Source organism: Macaca fascicularis, chromosome 3 (assembly GCF_037993035.2).
Source record: "Macaca fascicularis isolate 582-1 chromosome 3, T2T-MFA8v1.1".
In the NCBI taxonomy this organism is placed as follows: Eukaryota; Metazoa; Chordata; class Mammalia; order Primates; family Cercopithecidae; genus Macaca; species Macaca fascicularis.
In genome coordinates this window covers 72488328-72507930 of record NC_088377.1, presented here as the reverse complement: position 1 = coordinate 72507930, position 19603 = coordinate 72488328, and the positions used below count along the sequence as shown (strand labels likewise).

The 19603-nt window shown below is 43.1% G+C and overlaps 1 protein-coding gene across 5 annotated transcripts in view; it reads right to left on the bottom strand.

Moving 5' to 3' along the window:
- ZNF680 (zinc finger protein 680) overlaps positions 1-19387 on the bottom strand; it is a 74788-nt gene extending 55401 nt beyond the window's left edge. For all 5 annotated transcript variants that reach the window (XR_012432368.1, XR_006696526.3, XR_012432369.1 and 2 more), the window contains exon 1: positions 19237-19387. Coding sequence is in view for 1 of the 5 variants with exons in the window: in XM_005549458.5 (XP_005549515.2) it covers positions 19237-19266 (30 nt within the window). In the remaining 4 variants the exon portion in view is untranslated. The remainder of the gene's footprint in view (positions 1-19236) is intronic.
- Between the last annotated feature and the right edge of the window lie 216 nt (positions 19388-19603).

The window sequence follows — 19603 nt, the reverse complement described above, 5'->3', positions numbered from 1 at the left end:
CACCCCCTGTTTACCTGCTACCGCCACACCCACAGGCAGAAAAACCAAAACCTGGAGAAAAAGTCCACCCACTTCTGTCCTTTATACAAGAAGGGATTCAGGAACAATGAGACACTCCATGAAGATAAAAATACAAGTTTCTCGGCCAGGCACAGTGGCTCAGGCCAGTAATCCTAGCACACTGGGAGGCCAAGGCTGGTGGATTGCCTGAGCTCAGGAGTTCGAGACCAGCCTGGGCAACATGGTGAAACCCCATCTCTACTAAAATACAAAAAAATAAGGTGGGCATGGCAGCATGAGCCCGTAATCCCAGATATTCAGGAGGCTGAGGCAGGAGAATTGCTAGAACCCGGAAGGCAGAGGTTGCGGTGAGCTGAGATAGTGCCACTGCACTCCAGCCTGGGCGATAGAGTGAGACTCCGTCTCTTAAATATATATATTTTCCTTTTCCTTTTCCTGTTCTCAGGTGCCCTCCCCTGGCACAGACACCACCAATTTCTGCTACAATAATGGCAATATGGGCCACACTGACCTGTCTCTACCAAACCTGAACAGAACAGGCCCTGTGACCAACCCTGAATGCAAAGGTGGAACTTATCTCTCATGAATGTATCCTGAACCCCTCATACTTGACTCTGTCCTCATTTTAAGAGTCACATGAGGCCCTTACTTAGAACAATATGGATGCTTCCACCAAGAACAATTAACAGAACCTGTGGAAAGGGCACAAGTAAGATTTTTTAAATTAGCCATGTAATCCTAATTAGAAGCCTGGGCTGATAACCACTTAGCTAAGCATTGCCTCTCAAGCTTTAATGAGCTTATAAATCACTTGATAGTTTTGGTCCCACTCTATGTAATGTGATTCTGCAGGTTTGGAAAGGGTCCATGAATGGGTGTTTTAAACAAATCCCCTGTCAATGCTGATGTTGCTCTTCCTGGGCTCATTATCAGCATTAGCTGGAGAAAGCAGGCACAGCACAGGCTCCCTTAAACTCAGCACTCTCATCACAACACAAAGACAACCAATCTCCATCCTCAAGTATCATATTCTTTGCTGGTCCTTTAAAGTTTACAGAGGAAACAAAAGGGAGCAACGTTTGAATGAGTCTGCATTCGGAAAACAACATGTACACATGCACTAGCGTAACGTTTATTAAGCAAGTGCTATGTCCTCAAGTGTTACAGAGCATTGTGCTGGGAAAAATACATTATTTGATTTAATCCTCATAACACCCTGGAAGTTGGTATGAGGTGTTCAATAAATCTCAGGATAAAGAGCCCAGGATTTTTATTTCTTCTGTTTCTGTCATTGATTTTTTTTTTTTTTTGAAGATGTATAAAATAAAAGCTAAATATAGACAGATGAGAGGGATACAGAAAAGCTTAATGTAGTTTAGAAAAATTTTTTATTGTGTTTATATTTACTTTTTTGTGGCTTACGGAGCAACTACTAAATCTGCAGTAACAGAAAACAAGTTGCTACATGGAACATCTCAGCAAGTCCTGGTTTTGATAAAAAAATTAAAAATAAAAACTTAAGGCCTCAAAATAAATACTTTATTTTTCCCATTTATCTGCTTCTGAGTTTCAAAGAGTTATGGGCACCAGTTCTAAAAAGGCTGCAGGACTCACCAGCCAAAACTAATTTCTTCTAATCAGTTTGGTGAGGCAAGACTCCACAGTGGGGCCAGACCTAAATAAGGCCTCCAAAAAGAGTGAATCTTAGAACTGGGGGAGGGAGTGGACCCTATGTAGAATTCTGCTCTCTACACCATTGAGGTATTTCCAGTTCTGATTTTTTTTTAGCTTACCTAAGAGAAACTTACATTATAGAGTTTGTGTAACTCTAATTTCTTTTAGCCACTGCCATGTCAATAAGTAATTTAAACAAATTCCTTAAGGTTTTCTAGGGTAATTTTATTAGAACATAAATATGTATTAACAGGAAAGTAAAAAAGAATACAAACAATAACAACTCTTCTGTTCATAAACATCCCTTCAGGTGATGACATCAGAAGTCACAACAATATAAAGAAAGTGGCCAAAGGCCAAGTTTTTTTTTTTCCACACATTGTACCAACCATATAATGTTTCATTCAACCATTTATCCAGTTACTAGTCTAGACTTAAAGTTCCTGCATGGTAGGAACAATGATTGCTTCAACTATTTTCTAATGGCCATATAAAATGGAAGCAATTAGTTTATCTATTTGAGTCTCCAGACCCTTTCTTTTTTTTTCACCCAAGTACCAGGAAACTTGAGAAACTCTCATCTGGGTACCAACCAAGACATCTCTTGTATGAGGGGAGGAACAAATGCAGACTGACTCATTTCTCTTACACTGAGACAGAAGCATAACTAACCACTCTTGTCAGCCTGACACAGTTCTGCTCTGGACAACCTCAAATGTCTCAAAGATGCCTAGGTGATTGTAAGAGGGTTCCCAATGACCCTGGGCTGATGACCCAATGATGTGCCAGGCAGGAGGGACTCAGGGTGATCCTATGTAAAAAACGAAATTAGCCGGGCGCGGTGGCTCATCATGCCTGTAATTCAAGCACTTTAGGAGGCTGAGGTGGGCGGATCACAAGGTCAGGAGTTTGAGACCAGACTGGCCAACATGGTGAAACCCTGTCTCTACTAAAAATACAAAAATTAGTGTGGCATGGTGGCATGTGCCTGTAATCCCAGCTACTCGGGAGGCTGAGGGAGGAGAATCGCTTGAACCTGAGAGGCAGAGGCTGCAGTGAGCTGAGATCATGTCATTGCACTCCAGCCTGGGCAATGGAGTGAGACTCCGTCTCAAAAAAAAAAAAAAAAAGAATGAAACTGCCCTGGTGGAGCTCCAGAATTTGGATCACCTGTCCTGATGAGCTAGCTCTTGGGTTAGAGGAAGGACAAGAATACTCTACTCCAGTACCACATTTTACAGGTAGATATAGTTGTGGTCATGGCTTTGGATACTCTGTGGCCTTGATCTCTCACTCCTAAGATGCTTGTTTACACTTACGGATTCTCCCATGAGATTCTATTTACACCTGGTGCCTCTCACAAAACTGTAGCAGGTCACTGAATAAGATCAGAAAAGCTCAAGCAGCCATACTCTCAGAAGGGAACTTTAGAATGTCTATGTTGACATCTCACAATGCAGAACATGCCTCCTGTTGGTTTTCTGTACATTCTCAATCCTAAATCTGGCCCTGTATTGTAAATCCCAGGCAGAGGCCAAACCTTATTACGTGCAGATTCTAGGTGGGATTAACCTAGCTCTGCGTTCTTGGGTGTTACAGCAAATGGGGTAAAACCAAAGGAGACTTCCCCTCACAGAGGCTGTTTTAGCACATTCTAAATGGTATGTCTACCTAAAAAAAAATTTTTTTTTAATTAAAAAAAAAAAACAAAACTGAGACACTGGACATGGTGGCTCACATCTGTAATCCCAGCACTTTGGGAGGCCAAGGCAGGTAGATCACCTGAGGTCAGGAGTTCAAGAACAGCCTGGCCAACAAAGTGAAACCCCGTCTCTACTTAAAATGCAAAAAAAAAAAAAAAAAAAAAAATAGCTGGGCGTGGTGGCACGTGCCTGTAATCCCAGATACTTGTGAAGCTAAGGCAGGAGAATTGGTTGAGCCTGGGAGGCAGAGGGTGCAGTGAGCAGGGATTGCACCATTGCACTCCAGCCTGGGCAATAAGAACAAGAGTCCGTCACAAAAAAAAAAAAAAAAAAAACTGAGGCAAAATGAACATAAGTAGACAGTTTATTTGGGTCAAGCTTGAAGACTGTAACTTGAGAGCAAAGATTCAAATTGTCAAAAATTTACACTTTGATTAGCAGCAGTTACAAGAAGATTTGTACAGGCAAAAATAGAGGGATAGAGACTGGACTGATACAAAGTTGTTAGAAATTCTTATTTACAAAAATAAAATTGATTACTAATTGGCTATACATTGTTAAGCTATAGGGTGTGGGTTATAGTATCCAGCGTGGAATTATTAGTTTAATTTATAGCTACTTATGGCTATAGTAAGCAGTTTTAAGAGATAAATCTTTCTTGCTAAAAGAAGCAAGAAAGACATAATTGTGGTCTCATTTAAATGTCTCGAGTCTTATAAGTAAATGGACATGCATTTTTCAGATAAAATGTTTTATTTTTTTCCCAAAATCTCAAGATCCAGATTCAGAATTTGGGGTCCAGATTTAGGTCCTGAATAAATGGAGTAGTAGCTGGTGTTACCTGCAGATTTATGGACATTTTAGCAACACGAGGAAAGAGAAAGCGGAGATTCTCATTTCTACTCACTGCACACGTTACTAAGTTTGTGAGCCTTATGGTCTCTGAATCAGTTTCAGGTCTGAAGATACAAGAGTCACTGAAAGAGGTAAAATGGTTGATTGCTGCCCTGTGAAATTTGGTCTAACCTCTTTAAAAGTGACTATAGAGGACTACAGATTATCAAACAGGCAGAGAAACAATTCTGCCTGCATATTTAGGGGAGAGCATGCATTCTGCAGCACAACTGTGAATGGACTGGAAGCCTGAGAGGGAAAGGACCCTCTAGAGTAAAGCTTGGTTGGCACCTTATATGTTTATGTCATGTCTGGTAATTCTAGACAGTTCTTGGGAAATATAATTAAAAGACAAATTTTCTCCAGCCTTAGAGCAACTCCACAATGACTGAACAGAAATAAAACTGTTACATTACACAATTAATCCAGAATTTGACATGCATCAAGGTCAATCTGCTTAACAGATTGCAAAGACAGAAAGATGGTCACCATAATTAGCCCAAGAGTAGAAAAACTTACAGCACCATGTCATGCATAGTTCATTCTGAATTCACCTGGTAATTGGGGAGGCCATCTGTGTATGTCGATTTGTTACATATAATTACAAAATAAACTTTTAAGATCTTCATGACAGAGGGTAGTTTTGCAATATAAAACCAGGTGCCTGCTGAAGGTAGGCTCTCAGTCTCCTACAGAAACATTTGAAAAGGGTGCTATCATTTTGGCTATTTACATTTTGAAGCAATGGCTCTCTACTCCCCGAGCGTTGGACTACAGAACTTCTGCATGCCCTCTCCTGGTGGCTGGAGTTTTCTCTTGACTCCTACCCTCTGCCACTGAGGTACAACCCACAATACAGGGTGAACAGCTGGCAGGTCACATCTCACATGAACCCCAATTGCCACAGCAGCACTCCAGCACCACATCAAAGAATGAAGCCTGAGCTGCAGGAGGAGAGCCTGCAGGCTTCCTGGGTAGGATCGCACCTTCACAATAAGGAGAAAGGGAACAGTGTTTTAGGCTGTTTCTATTTATAATGGTGACATGGAAAACGTTCTGCTGGATTTCCAGCATGAGTCTGGAAAAAGATAACTCCAAGAGTTCCACTATGACAGCCCGCCTCATTCATGGACACTGTGAAATGCTAAAATGGCTTCTGAAACAGACACTCAAAGCACTGGAGAAAAAAACAGCTCTCGGTCTCAGCAAGATTATATTGAGAGAAAAAAATAAGTTAAATGTATCTTGAGAAAACACTCAGATTATATGTAAGATTGATGAAGTCAGCCAGAAAATATTTCACTATAAAATATTTATCTCTAAATACCCAAATTACACAGCTACTCTCAGCATGAGAAACATGAGCATTATGAAGGGAGCATATTCTCAGTAGAATTTTATAAGATTCCTCCATCTCTGCTGCTCTCTCATCTTTTAGCTATTGAAAGGGGGATTCTATCAGAATACATCTGACTACATCCACCAGCACTTTTTTTTTTCTGAGATGGAGTCTCATTCTGTCACTCAGGCTAGGGTGCAGTGGCATGATCTCAGCTCACTGCAACCTCCGCCTCCCAGGTTAAAGCAATTCTACTGCCTCAGCCTCCAGAGTAGGTGGAATTACAGGCACCTGCCACCACACCTGGCTAATTTTTGTATTTTTAGTAGAGACGGGATTTCACTATGTTGGCCATTCTGGTCTCGGACTCCTGACCGTAAGTGATCCACCCGTGTTGGTCTCCCTAAGTGCTGTGATTACAGGCATGAGCCATTGTGTACAGTCACCACCAGCACTTTTTGATGAAAAATTAGAATCTGATTTTGTTTATATAGTAGAATATATTTGAGCTTGCAACACAGTTAAGAGGAGAGCTATTATAGTTTTTTGGTGGTCAGATCGTTTGTGTTTATTTGTTCTTTAATAGCAGCATTCTAACTTACTGAAATGAAAGACACAAAAATGGCCGGGCGCAGTGGCTCACGCCTATAATCCCAGCACTTTGGGAGGCCGAGGCAGGTGGATCACCTGAGGTCGGGAGTTCAAGACCTGCCTGACCAACATGGAGAAACCCCGTCTCTACTAAAAATACAAAATTAGCCAGGCATGGTGGCACATGCCTGTAACCCCAGCTACTCAGGAGGCTGAGGCAGGAGAATCGCTTGAACCCAGGAGGCGGAGGTTGCGGTGAGCTGAGTTCGCGCCATTGCACTCCAGCCTGGGCAAAAAGAGCAAAACTCTGTCTCAAAAAAAAAAAAAAAAAAAAAGACACTAAAATCATGCTTACTTATTGTGATCCCTACTGGATAAGTAATAAGTATGTAAGACTAACATCTACTGTAACAATATGGTACTAAATTTTATTTGGATGTTAGAGATAAGTATCTAAATATAAATAATTTTAATGTACTGGTCATAATGTAAGATTCGTGAAAATTTTCTTTAACCATAATTCAGTTAAAACACTTTTTATTCAAAAAGTAGAAATAATAATATTAAAATGACTAAGGGTTTCGTTCAAAGTAAATATTGTGGCCTTATATTTATATTATTGTAGAAAATATTCTTTAATTTATATTAATGTTGACCAGACGTGGTGGCTCACGCCAGTAATCCCAGCACTTTGGGAGGTCGAGACGGGCAGATTACCTGAGGTCAGGAGTTCGAGACCAGCCTGGCCAACATGGCAAAATCCTGTCTCTACTAAAAATATAAAAATTAGCCAGGCGTGGTAGCACATGCTGGTAGTCCCAGCTACTCGGGAGGACGAGGCAGAAGAACTGCTTGAACCTGGGAGATGGAGTTGCAGTGAGCTGAGATTGCTACTGCACTCCAGCCTGGGCAATAAAGTAACACTCTATCTCAAAAAAAAAAAAAGTATATGATTATAGGTTGTCTACAAATGCTTCACCTGACAATGCTAATTGTTCTGAAGTAATAAATAGAAACCAAGGCTCAATTCCAACTCCACTGTTATATACTGAACCGTTTATTTAGCTACACCTAGGTTAATATGATGTATATGATTTACATATATTTCAATAAAGCAGAGGAAAAAAGTACATATAATCCAAATGCTTTAAGAAAAGAGAGATGAGGATAATAGCCTTCCTTATTTTCAGGCAGGAAAATAAAGCCTCTTATTTTTATTTTCTCCTATAACAGCCAAGTCTTTAGACATGCTCTTGAATATCTGAATTTCAGTAGACACTGGATTCAGGCATCTAAGGAGTGGCCCTGGGCACACTGTGTGCCCTTGAAAGTTTACAGAGAGAAAAAGCAGAATACAGAAAGGTGTCATAAAAAAAATCTATGGATGCCCATGAATAAAACAAGTTCTCAGAGACCTATGAAGAGACTTAGATTCTGACACAATAATAGTGGGAGACTACAACACCCCACAGACACTCTTAGATTCTTAGGGCAGAAACTTTACAAAGATCTCAGGACCTAAACTCAACACTTGGACAAACAGTCCTACAGAACTCTTAATCTAAAAACAACATACTATACATTCTTCTCATTACCATGTGACACACACTCTAACATTGACCACGCAATCAGAAATAAAACAACCTTCAGCAAATTCCAAAACTTACACCAACCACACACACAGAGCACAGCTTGATAAAAATATAATTCAGTACAAAAAAAAAAAAAACACTTGAAATGATATAAGTATATGGAAATTATGCCACCTGAGCCTGAATGACTTTTGAGTAAATAATGAAATTAAAGCAGAAATCAAGTTCATTGCAAAAAATGAGAACAAAGATACAACATACCAGAATCTCTGCAACACAGCTAAGGCAGTGTTAAGGAGAAATTTATAGCACTAAAAGCTCGCACCCAAAAGTTAGAAAGATCTCAATTTAACAACCTAACACCATGAATAAAAGGAGAGAAAGCAAGAGCAAACCAACCCCTAAGCTAGAAGACAAGAAATAACCAAAATCAGATCTGAACTGAAAATTTAAACAGAAAAAAATATACAAGACCAAAAAATCCAGGAGTTAAATCTTTGTAAAAAAAAAAAATAATAATAAGATAAACCACTAGCTGCAATAATAAAGAAATAAGGTCCAAATAAACACAATTAGAAATGACAAAAAAAGACACTACCACTGACCCCACAGAAATACAAATAACTATTGACTATGAACACTTCTATGAACATGAACTAGAAAATCTATGCACACAAACTAGAAAGTAGAAGTTTCAGGATACGAAATAAGTGTACAAAAATCAGTAACATCCCTGAACATCAACAACATTCAACCAAAGGCCAAATCAAAAAAAATCCCATTTATAATAACTACAAAAATAATAAAATGTTTAGGAATACAACTAACCAGGGAGGTAAAAAATCTCTATGACAAAAATTACAAAATGCTTCTTAAAGAAGTCAGAGATGACATAAGCCAATGGGCAGCCATTTAATGCTCATGGATAGAAAAAACTGATATCATTAAAATAGCCATACGGCCAAATGAAATTTACAGAATTAATGCTATTTCTATCAAACTACCAAAACCATTTTTCATGGAACTAAAAAAAAAAAAAAGGTATTTTAAAATTTATATGAAACCGAAAAAAAACCTGAATAGCCAAGGCAATTACAAGCAAAAAGAACACAGCAGGTGGCATTACGTTACCTGACTTCAAACTATACAACAGAGGTACAGTAACCAAAGCAGCATGATACTGGTACAAACACAGACTCATAGAACAACGAAACAGAATAGAGAGCCCAGAAATAATGCCACACACCTACAACCGTCTGATCTTCTACAAATCTCACAAGAGCAATGCAGGAAGAATTCCCTATTTAATAAATGGTGCTGGAAAAACCAGCTAGCACTATGTAAAAGACTGAAACTGGATGCCTTCCTTACATCATTTAAAAAAAAAAAAAATCGACTCCAGGTGATTAAAGACCTAAATGTAGAACATAAAATGGTAAAAAAATTCTGAAAGAAAAATCTAAAATACCTATGTCAATTGGATAAAGAAAATATTATTGACATAGGAACTGGCAAAGAGTTTATGATGAAGATACCAAAAGCAATTGCAACAAAAGCAAAAATAAGACCTAAAGAAACTAAAGAGCTTCTTCACAGCAAAGCAAACTATCAATAGAGTAAACAACCTACCTACACAATAAAAAGAAAATATTTGCAAAATATGCTTCTGACAAAGGTCTACTACTCAAAATTTGTAAGGAATTTTAAAAATTTTACCATAAGGCAGGCCGGGCGCGGTGGCTCAAGCCTGTAATCCCAGCACTTTGGGAGGCCGAGACGGGCGGATCACGAGGTCAGGAGATCGAGACCATCCTGGTTAACACGGTGAAACCCCGTCTCTACTAAAAAATACAAAAAACTAGCCGGCCGAGGTGGCGGACGCCTGTAGTCCCAGCTACTCGGGAGGCGGAGGCAGGAGAATGGCGTGAACCCGGGAGGCGGAGCTTGCAGTGAGCTGAGATCCGGCCACTGCACTCCAGCCTGGGTGACAGCGCGAGACTCCGTCTCAAAAAAAAAAAAAAAAAAAATTTTACCATAAGGCAGTCCGGGCACGGTGGCTCACACCTGTAATCCCAGAACTTTGGGAGGCCAAGGTGGGCGGATCACGAGATCAGGAGATTGAGACCATCCTGGCAAACATGGTGAAACCCTGTCTCTACTAAAAATATAAAAATTGTCCGGGTGTGGTGGCTCATGTCTGTAATCTCAGCACTTTGGGAGGCTGAGGCGGGCAGATCACGAGGTCAGGAGGTCAAGACCAGCCTGGCCAACATGGTGAAACTCCGTCTCTACTAAAAATACAAAAATTAGCCGGGCATGGTGGCGTATGCCTGTAATCCCAGCTACTTGGGAGGCTGAGGCAGGAGAATCACTTCAACCCAGGAGGTGGAGGTTGCAGTGAGCCAAGACCACGCCACTGCACTCCAGCCTGGGCGATAGAGCAAGACTCAGTCTCAGGAAAAAAAAAAAAAAATTTACCCCAAGGCCAGGCATGGTGGTTCATGCCTGTAATCCCAGCACTTTGGGAGGCCGAGGCAGGCAGATCACTTGAGGTCAGGAGTTTGAGACCAGCCTGGCCAACATGGTGAAACCCATGTCTACTAAGAATACAAAAATTAGCCGGCCATGGTTGCATGCACCTGTAGTATAGGAGGCTGAGGTAGGAGAATTGCTTGAACCCAGGAGGCGGAGGACAAGAAGAGGAAAAACAGACACAGGCCGAGTTGAGGGTGGTGGGTGGGAGGATAGAAAGGACTAGAAAAAATACCTGTTTATGCTATGCATAGTACCTCAGTAACAAAATAATCTACACCAAACCCCCATGCCACAATTTTGCTTATATAACTACTCGCACGTTTACCCCGACCCTGAAACAAAAATAAAAGTTAAAAGGAATAAAATCCATGGGTGGGGGAGAGTGCAATGTAGGTGGAAGGACTGGTTTGTCCTACAGATAGCGGCCCACGTGGGGCTGTACTCGTTTATTTCTGTGTCTGGGCAGGCAGATGAGATTATGAACAGGTGGTACAGAACCGTTGGTCGTGGAGGAAGCAGGTTGCTGCTGCAGATTCAGTGTCTGGGGGTGGGGATATGCAGGAGACTGTAAACACTTTTGTGGATTTTTGGCAAAAAAAAAACACTAGGATCAAAAATGCTGTGGTGAAATTCCTGATGGTGGTGCCTAGTCCTGGGAGGAGTGTGGACACATCAATTTCCAGTGGGTATGTTTGTGAGTGGGTAGGAATCCTGGGGTGGCAGCTGTGGGAAAAGGGGGCCTGTTATCACAGCTAATTTCCTCTAAGTTTTCAGTCCTCTCTCACCCTGGGAAGAGACCTGGAATTCCAGGACAATGGCGTAGTGTGACAGCCTGTGTACAGGAGAGCAGAGCTTCTCATTTCCAGACACCCAGAGTTCCATTCCAGGCCAGGCCTCTGTGATATTTTCCTTCTGGCACCAAATCTGTATTTGCTGAACACAAAGCAATTCTCCAACACCAACTAATTGTCTAACATTTGAATTCTGACACCATCCAGAGTCAGCACAGACCCTGATTCAGGGCTCAGTCTCACTATCCTCACTCCAGAGGCCAGTCACAAACCTCACGGGTCCATCTATGCTTCTGACCTACTGTTTAAAAATTGGAAACTCTTATAAACTCCCTCCAATTACATAATTTGATAGAGCTACTCACAAAACTAAACAAAACACTGTAGTTATGTTGACCAGTTTATTATAAAAGATACCAAAAGGCCCAAAAAAGTCAATGGAAAAAGGTACAGGACGACAAAGAATAAAGGTGAGGAAGGATGAAGCACATAGATAATCCTGGTAAAAAGTTGTGATTAATAAAATTCTTTTATTCTTTGAGTTCTCCAGGAACAGTTTATGAAAAGAAACACCCTTCCGATTATGACTTAGATGGTGGGTGCTCTCTTTTCTTACCTGACACGTAGCCAGAAGCAGACTCCGCACATCATTTTCGTTATAAAAAATTAGCTGAATTTGCCTTCAGTTTTCAAAATAAAATACTTTTTAATCAAACTTAAGTTTCTCTCCTTCCCACAGGCTCCTGAACATTGAGCTACCTTCAGTCTGAGCCAACACAGAACTCCATTTTATGTCCCTCCTAAGAACATGCTGACTTCAGGGTAAAACAATTCTCTCATCTAGAATTGAATTTTTTGTCCTTCAATTTGCCATTCCCCTCCCACCTTGTTTTTAATCTTGTTTCCTCCTCCCTATGAAAAAAAGCCCTTGTCCTGAGGCCCTAGAAGGTAACGGGGGCTGCTGCTGAAGCGGCTGGAGTGGCCATTCTGATCAGCACACCAGGGCTGCCTCTCAGGACACTCAGAGCAGCCAGGGCCTTCCGGATGGAGCCTCCACTTGCTGCTTCTTGAGTTCCACCCAGCTTCCAGCACTTAGACGCTGACAACTCAGAATGAAAGGGCTTTAGGGGTCCCAGGTGAGCGTCTCTAGTGCTGCATTGTTCAACAGTAGCCCCTAGTCTCATGTGGCTGTTTAAATGTGCATTTGTTAAATAAATTCAATTTCCCATAAATCTAATTTAAATCAGTTCCCTGTTGCACTAGCTACATTCAAGTGCGGGTCAGAAGCCAGAAGTACTTTATTGGACAGTGCAGACACAGAACATTGCCATTATCACAGAAAGTCCTACAGGACAGTGCTATGTAGACACTATTTCCAGCCCCAGGCAGTGGGTCAAATCCTTGACCTAAGCCTGGATCTCTCCAGCTTTATCCCTGCTCCCTATACCCAGCAGCCTCTGGCTGGGGCCTGCTTCCCCACAGAAAACAGTCTGAGACAGTTCTGCCATCTGCACCATTCTCCTGACATACTCCCTCATCTCAGTGACTGTTTCATTCAGCAGTTATTCACTGGGCATCTCCTATGTGCCAAAAAGTACACTAGAGCTACAGTGATAAACCAGACAGAGCTTCCAACCTAAAGAAGCATATGTTCCAGAGAGAGGAGACAACAAAGCTTGGATAATTACAAGGAAACAAAACATGGTAGTAACATGCAAAGTGGCGGTGATTTGTTTGAGTGGTCAGGGAAGCCCTGCCTGAGAAGGGGACATTTCAGCTGATTTTTAAGTGGGGAGAAAATCTGGGAATGCACATTCCAGGTAAAAGGAACACCCAGTAGAAAGGCTCTAAGGTGGGAATGAGCTTGTCAAGTTTGAAGAAAAAAGACCATTGTGCCAGGGGCTTAGCAAGTGGAGGGAGAGGGTTGGGAAATGAATTTGGACAGAGAGGCAGGAACCAGACTGTGTGGGTACTGGAGGCTGGGGCCAGCAGGCAAGTTAATTGTATTCTTCAATCAGTAGGATGGTTTCCAGGAAGGAATTGACATGATCTTGTGCAAGGATGCCAGCCCATATCAAACTGGAATTTTCTGCCTCCCCCACCAAACATTGGCTTCCCAGGGCTACAGGTCTCTGTGACCTCTCTTCGCTAAGCCCAAGTGACATGCAGCAGAGAGGCAGGGACTAAGTCAGTCATGCCAGGATACAATAAAACCTCAGGGTCTCTAAAGGCTCAGAAGCATGAGAGCACAGAGCCTGGAAAACAAGAGACTTTTGAGGACTTGAGCCCACATTTAAATGATGCAGTAGTTTTGGTGTCTGCGGAAAAATCAGTGGACACCTTGCCTGCCTGCCTTTTTGATTAAACATATTATGTATCAAGCTGAATGAAAAAACAAAAGTACTTTTGCAACCTGAGATGGATCAAAGTGAGCAAGCATGCCCACTCTAACACCAGCCCCTGTCATGCCAAGAGTCAGATTCCAGCCCATGCTGAGGTCCCAAGGGAGTGTGGGTGGATGGGTGGCAGATAGCTGAAAGAACAGACAGAGGGCCATAGGCAGATGAAATATGGTTTTATTCAGCAGCTCTCTTTTTTTTTTTTTTTTTGAGACGGAGTCTCGCTCTGTCGCCCAGGCTGGAGTGCAGTGGCCGGATCTCAGCTCACTGCAAGCTCCGCCTCCTGGGTTCACGCCATTCTCCTGCCTCAGCCTCCCGAGTAGCTGGGACTACAGGCACCCGCCACCTCGCCCGGCTAGTTTTTTGTATTTTTTTTAGTAGAGACGGGGTTTCACCGTGTTAGCCAGGATGGTCTCGATCTCCTGACCTCGTGATCCGCCCGTCTCGGCCTCCCAAAGTGCTGGGATTACAGGCTTGAGCCACCGCGCCCGGCCTCAGCAGCTCTCTTACACCGTCTGTCTCTGCCTGCTCGGGCTCTGGGACTCCTGCCGCTCCCATGCCTGCAGCTGCATTCCCTGGCCTGCAAGGCTGGCTCTCCCTTACAGGGTCAAAAACTTCACTCTCTCTCTTTGGACGTCAGGCGTATGCACAGTATCACCAGGGCAGTTATACCTTTTACAAACAAACAACAGTGGCTCTGAGTCAGGTGATGAACCTTCCCATGTTATGGTTACATAACTGTGACTATATAATAAGTCCTCCCTGGCTGGACACAGTGGCTCAAGTCCATTAATCCCAGCACTTTGGGAGGCCAAGGTGGGTGGATCACTTGAGGTCAGGAGTTTGAGACCAGCCTGGACAACATGGTGAAACCCTGCCTCTACCAGAAATATAAAAAATTAGCCAGGTGTGGTAGTGGGCGCCTGTAATCCCAGCTACTCACGAGGCTGAGGCAGAATTGCTTGAACCCAGGAAGTGGAGGTTGCAGTGAGCTGAGATCGCACCACTGCATTCCAGCCTGGGCGACAGGGCAAGACTCCATCTCAAAAACAACAACAAAAATCTAAACAAACAAAAAAACCAAGTGGATTTATATGCCTGTGCTCCAAACTTGCTGAGTCACTCTGGCCCGGATGTCTGCCTCGGCCTATTCCTGACCAAAGCACATCCATGTACCTTACAGCCCCTCAAATGAATAAAGCCTTTTCTAGAAGTTGCCAACTTCCTAATGAAAACTTTGCCCTTGACTTTGGTAACATCAAAAATTATAGATACATGTGCAAGGAAGATAAACTCTTGGGACGCTGAACTCACTATGCCAAAAGTTAAGCTGGGGACTGGGTCATGCAAAGATTGGCTTCCTTTTATTCCCAGATAGCTGTAATTTCACATGCTTACTTTATCTTGTATAAAATGTAGATTTACTGAGGGAGAGAGAGAAAGGGGAATGCATGATTGACTTCCCGTGAACCCTTTCTTTGCACATGTAAAATATAGATTCACTGAGTGCTAATCAGAGCCTCACGGCCCTCCCACTTGCTCTTTCCTCTTTAAATACTGAAGTTCCCAAAACACTCTTTGGAAAAAGCACAGGACACAGATCCTATTGTGACTTGTCTCTCTTTCTCCCCAGTGTGTCCTCAACATTACCAAAATAAATCTCAAAATTGACTGAAAAAAAAAAAAAAGAAAAAAGAAAGCAAGCTCTAGTCTGCCTAAACTTTGCAATCTTTAAAGATTTATAGTTGGTGCTTCCTCCTTTGAAATTCTAAATTTTTTTTACATAAATCTGCGTTTTATTTTACAAAGTCCAGAAACTGCCTCAAAAAAACAACTTCATCTTTAGTAAGACCTTCCCAATCCCCTTCCATCTTAACCTTAACTGCATCTGCCTGTGCGTCCTCAGCTTTCCAGGGCTCTGTAGCTTTTCTCAGTATAAAGGCTTCTTCCGTGGCTGGGGTGAGCAGCCTGAGACATCTGCAGGGGAGGCTCCCCAAAAAGAGCTAGGCCTTTTGCAGGGTCAATATTAGCCTTAGCTTGGAGTCACTGGGCTCAAGCTTTAATTTTCATGTCTGAGTTATTCATTTCGCTTTTGAAACTAACAGTTTGAACATTCAGCAAAATTACTTGAACACAGTGCTCAAGTAAGGGAAGGAATTTTTTTTTTTCTTTTTTGAGACGAAGTCTCACACTCTCACCCAGGCTGGAGTGCAATAGCGAGATCTCAGCTCACTGAAACCTCCACCTCCTGGGTTCAAGCAATCTCCCTGCTTCAGCCTCCCTAGTAGAGCTGGGATTACAGGCGCCCGCCACCACACCCAGCTAATTTTTGTATTTTTTTCTTTTTCTTCTTTTTTTTTTTTTTTTTGAGACAGAGTCTCACTCTGTCCCCCAGGCTGAAGCGCAGTGGCGCAATCTCTGCTCACTGCAAGCTCCGCCTCCCGGGTTCACACCATTTTGCCTCAGCCTCCCCAGTAGCTGGGACTACAGGCGCCTGCCACCACGCCTGGCTAATTTTTTTGTATTTTTTTTTAGTAGAGATGGGGTTTCACCATGTTGGCCAGGATAGTCTCGGTCTCCTGACCTCATGATCCGCCCGCCTCAGTCTCCCAAAGTGCTGGGATTACAGGCGTGAGCCACCGCGCCTGGCCAATTTTTGTATTTTTTAGTAGAGACAGGGTTTCGCCATGTTGGCCAGGCTGGTCTTGAACTCCTGACCTCAGGTGATCCACCCGCCTCAGCCTCCCAAAGTGCTGGGATTACAGGCTTGAGCCACTGTGCCTGGTCAGGGAGGACTTTTCTGAAGATGCTTACATTTTACATCTCAATAGGAAAAGCAAAAGTATTCCTTTTAGATAATAAATGTATTATTTTATTATTTCCATTAAAAATTATGTAGTAAACAATTAGTCATATGGAAACACTTCTAGGAGGTACCAAGTTTTATCTCATAAAATTTAGCATGAAACTCAGAAATCAAGATAACAGGGTATAGACTAGAAATATTCAATGTCACAAATTCACCTTGCAAAAAGAGGTACTAATGTTTTCAAGAATCTATGTACCTTCACCAATTATCTACCACATTTTCTGGTGGAAATGTATTCATTTTCTTTTCTTTTCTGTTTTTTTTTTGAGATGAAGTTTCACTCTTTCGCCCAGGCTGGAGTGCAGTGGTGCGATCTCGGCTCACTGCGACCTCTGCCCCCCAGGTTCAAGCAATTCTCCTGCCTCAGCCTCCCAAATAGCTGGGATTACAAGCATGTGCCACCATGCTCGGCTAATTTTTGTATTTTTAGTAGAGACAAGGCTTCACCATGTTGTCCAGGTTGGCCTCGAACTCCTGACCTCAAGTGCTCCACCCCCCCCCTGCTTGGCATCCCAAAGTGCTAGGATTACAGGCGTGAGCCACTGCACCCGGCCACCCAGCCGGAAATGTATTCATTTTCTAAAGCCAAAATGGAAGAGAGATGTTCTCTATTTTTTTCCCTAGATAGCTAGCATTCTAAAAGTTAAGGCCTGGAATTCTGCTTGAAATTACCCAGCTAGGCTGGATGCGGCACGCCGGTGAACCCAACACTTTGAGAGGCCAAGGTGGGTAGAGCACCTTGATTAGGACTAGGAGTTTGAGACCAGACGGGCCAACATGGTGAAACCCCCCATCTCTACTAAAAATACAAAAATTAGCTGAGCGTGGTGGCTAGCGCCTGTAGTCTCAGCTACTCAGGAGGCTAAGGGAGGAGAATCGCTTGAACCCGAGAGACAGAGGTTGTAGTAAGCCAAGATCGTGCAACTGCACTCCATCCAGCCTGGGTGACAGAATGAGACTGTCTCCAAAAAAAAAAAAAAAAAAAAAAGAAAGAAAGAAAAAGAAAAGAAATTACCCAGCCATAAAAAAAACTACCTGTGACAATTACTAAACTCGGTCTGGAAAACAAAATAGTACATGAGAATTTTTAACAAATGGAATATACGTAGATATTAATTTTTTTCTGAAACTCACCTCTTCTACACCATTTGTAAATATTTTCTTACTTTTTAATTTCCTCTACAAATGTTTCACTATTTGTCTTTCACTCTTTTTTCATCATTTTTTTTCACTATTTTTCTGCCCCCTTAGAGAATCCCAAAGGCAGAAATTATTTCTATGTTTTTCCCTTAATACCAGCATCTGATTGAACAGCAATGTGTCCCAAAGAAACAGAAGCTGAGTTGGGCGAAGACAATCGTAATGTCTCAAGGGGTCAGCTTTTCCAAGGAAGTGTACCCCAGAAGATTTCTCTCAGCCCCAGGGCGTCCACCTGCTCCCTGGAGAGGCTACACTTTGTACCTCAGGCAGTCCTACGGGAGAAAATGACCCACCAGCTGATATTCATTAGGCACTCTGGCAGACATAGCCACAGTGGGTATCATGGTTTATTCCCAGACAGTACTGAAACCCAGGACCAGGAAAAATCTGAAGGGTGGCCGAGGACACATCACCCCATAAAGTTTCCAAAGGGAAACCCTGACCCCCCAAAATTCTGATAAGATCTCTGTGACTAGGGAAGATAAAAGGAAAAGAGGCACAGAGATTTTTTACAGTAGTGTCCGGGGATTACTCTTTGCTTTCTTCTTATAGAAAATTTTTACAAACGGAAAACAAACCTTTTAAAAAGTATCATCCAATGATTCCTCACACAATGATTAATTAAAACACAGTATCAAAAATGTACACTAGGGCCGGGCGCGGTGGCTGACGCCTGTAATCCCAGCACTTTGGGAGGACGAAGCGGGCGGATCACGAGGTCAGGAGATTGAGACCATCCTGGCTAACACGGTGAAACCCCGACTCTACTAAAAAAATACAAAAAACTGGCCGGGCGTGGTGGCGGGCGCCTGCAGTCCCAGCTACTCGGGAGGCTGAGGCAGGAAATGGCGTGAACCTGGGAGGCGGAGTTTGCAGTGAGCCGAGATCGCGCCACTGCACTCTAGCCTGGGCGACAGAGTGAGACTCCACCTCAAAAAAAAAAAAAAAAAATCTAACTCAAATACATTTTTTTTTGTAAATTGTTACATTGGGGGAAATAAAATTTATGCTTAACCAACTGTAAACTGCCAAGTACCCTCCGATTACATAACCAGAAAATTTCCACCTTGATCTTACAAATTAAGAAGCTATGTAACTGTACCTAACCGATTATTGAATTTGGTTTTATTTATCACATACCACTTAAAAGTCTTTCCTTCAAGCCCCTCCCATGGACCACAAATTACAAATCATAGCTGGGTGCTCTACGATTTTTGAACCACTCTTCTATTACATTTTTAAATATTTTTGCGGTGACTTCCATGAATTTTTAATAGAAAAAAGGAGGGACTGGGACCCCACGGACCAAAGCTCTTCCCATTCATGAACCCGGTACTGCGAGTTATCAGGCAGAGATGCGGCACTGCGGCTGCAGAGCTGCCCAGCGAGGGCTCCAGGCCAACGCACAGTCACTGCACAGGGAGGAGACAGGACGCCCGGGGTCCGGCTGTCAGCCCAGCCGCCATCTTATGGCTGAAGGGGACCGAGGGCCTAGCTGCGCCAAGGACAACTCGGGCCGCGGATTTTGGAGCCCAGTGCTGGGAGGCTGGAGTCCTGCCACAGTCACTTCCGACCGGTTCCAACCAGCCCCTCCCCCTCTCTCGGGGTGTCGGACCCGGCACTCTCACCATTTCTAGGCTTCCAGGTGGTCCTGGCATCTTAGCTGTGCATCTCCCAATACCTGCAGGTAACGGGGCCACAAAGGCTGGGCCTCTAGGAGCAGAAGACAGAGCAGTGAAGACTAGACCTGGAGCTCCCGCTGCAGCTAGAGACAAAGGCCCCGCCAAATCCCGGAAGCCGTCCTGTCCGCTCCAGCTGCGTGCCTGATTGGACGGGTCCCATTCCAGCGTCCCTGATTGGATAATGTTTAGGGCCCCACCCCCTAATGCCCTGAGTGACAGAATATGTGCTCAGCTGCTGGGCTGAACGAAGAAAGAGTGAAATTCAAGCTGCAGCGTTCTCATGCAGGGCTTCCTCCCTGAGTGGAGCCAGGCC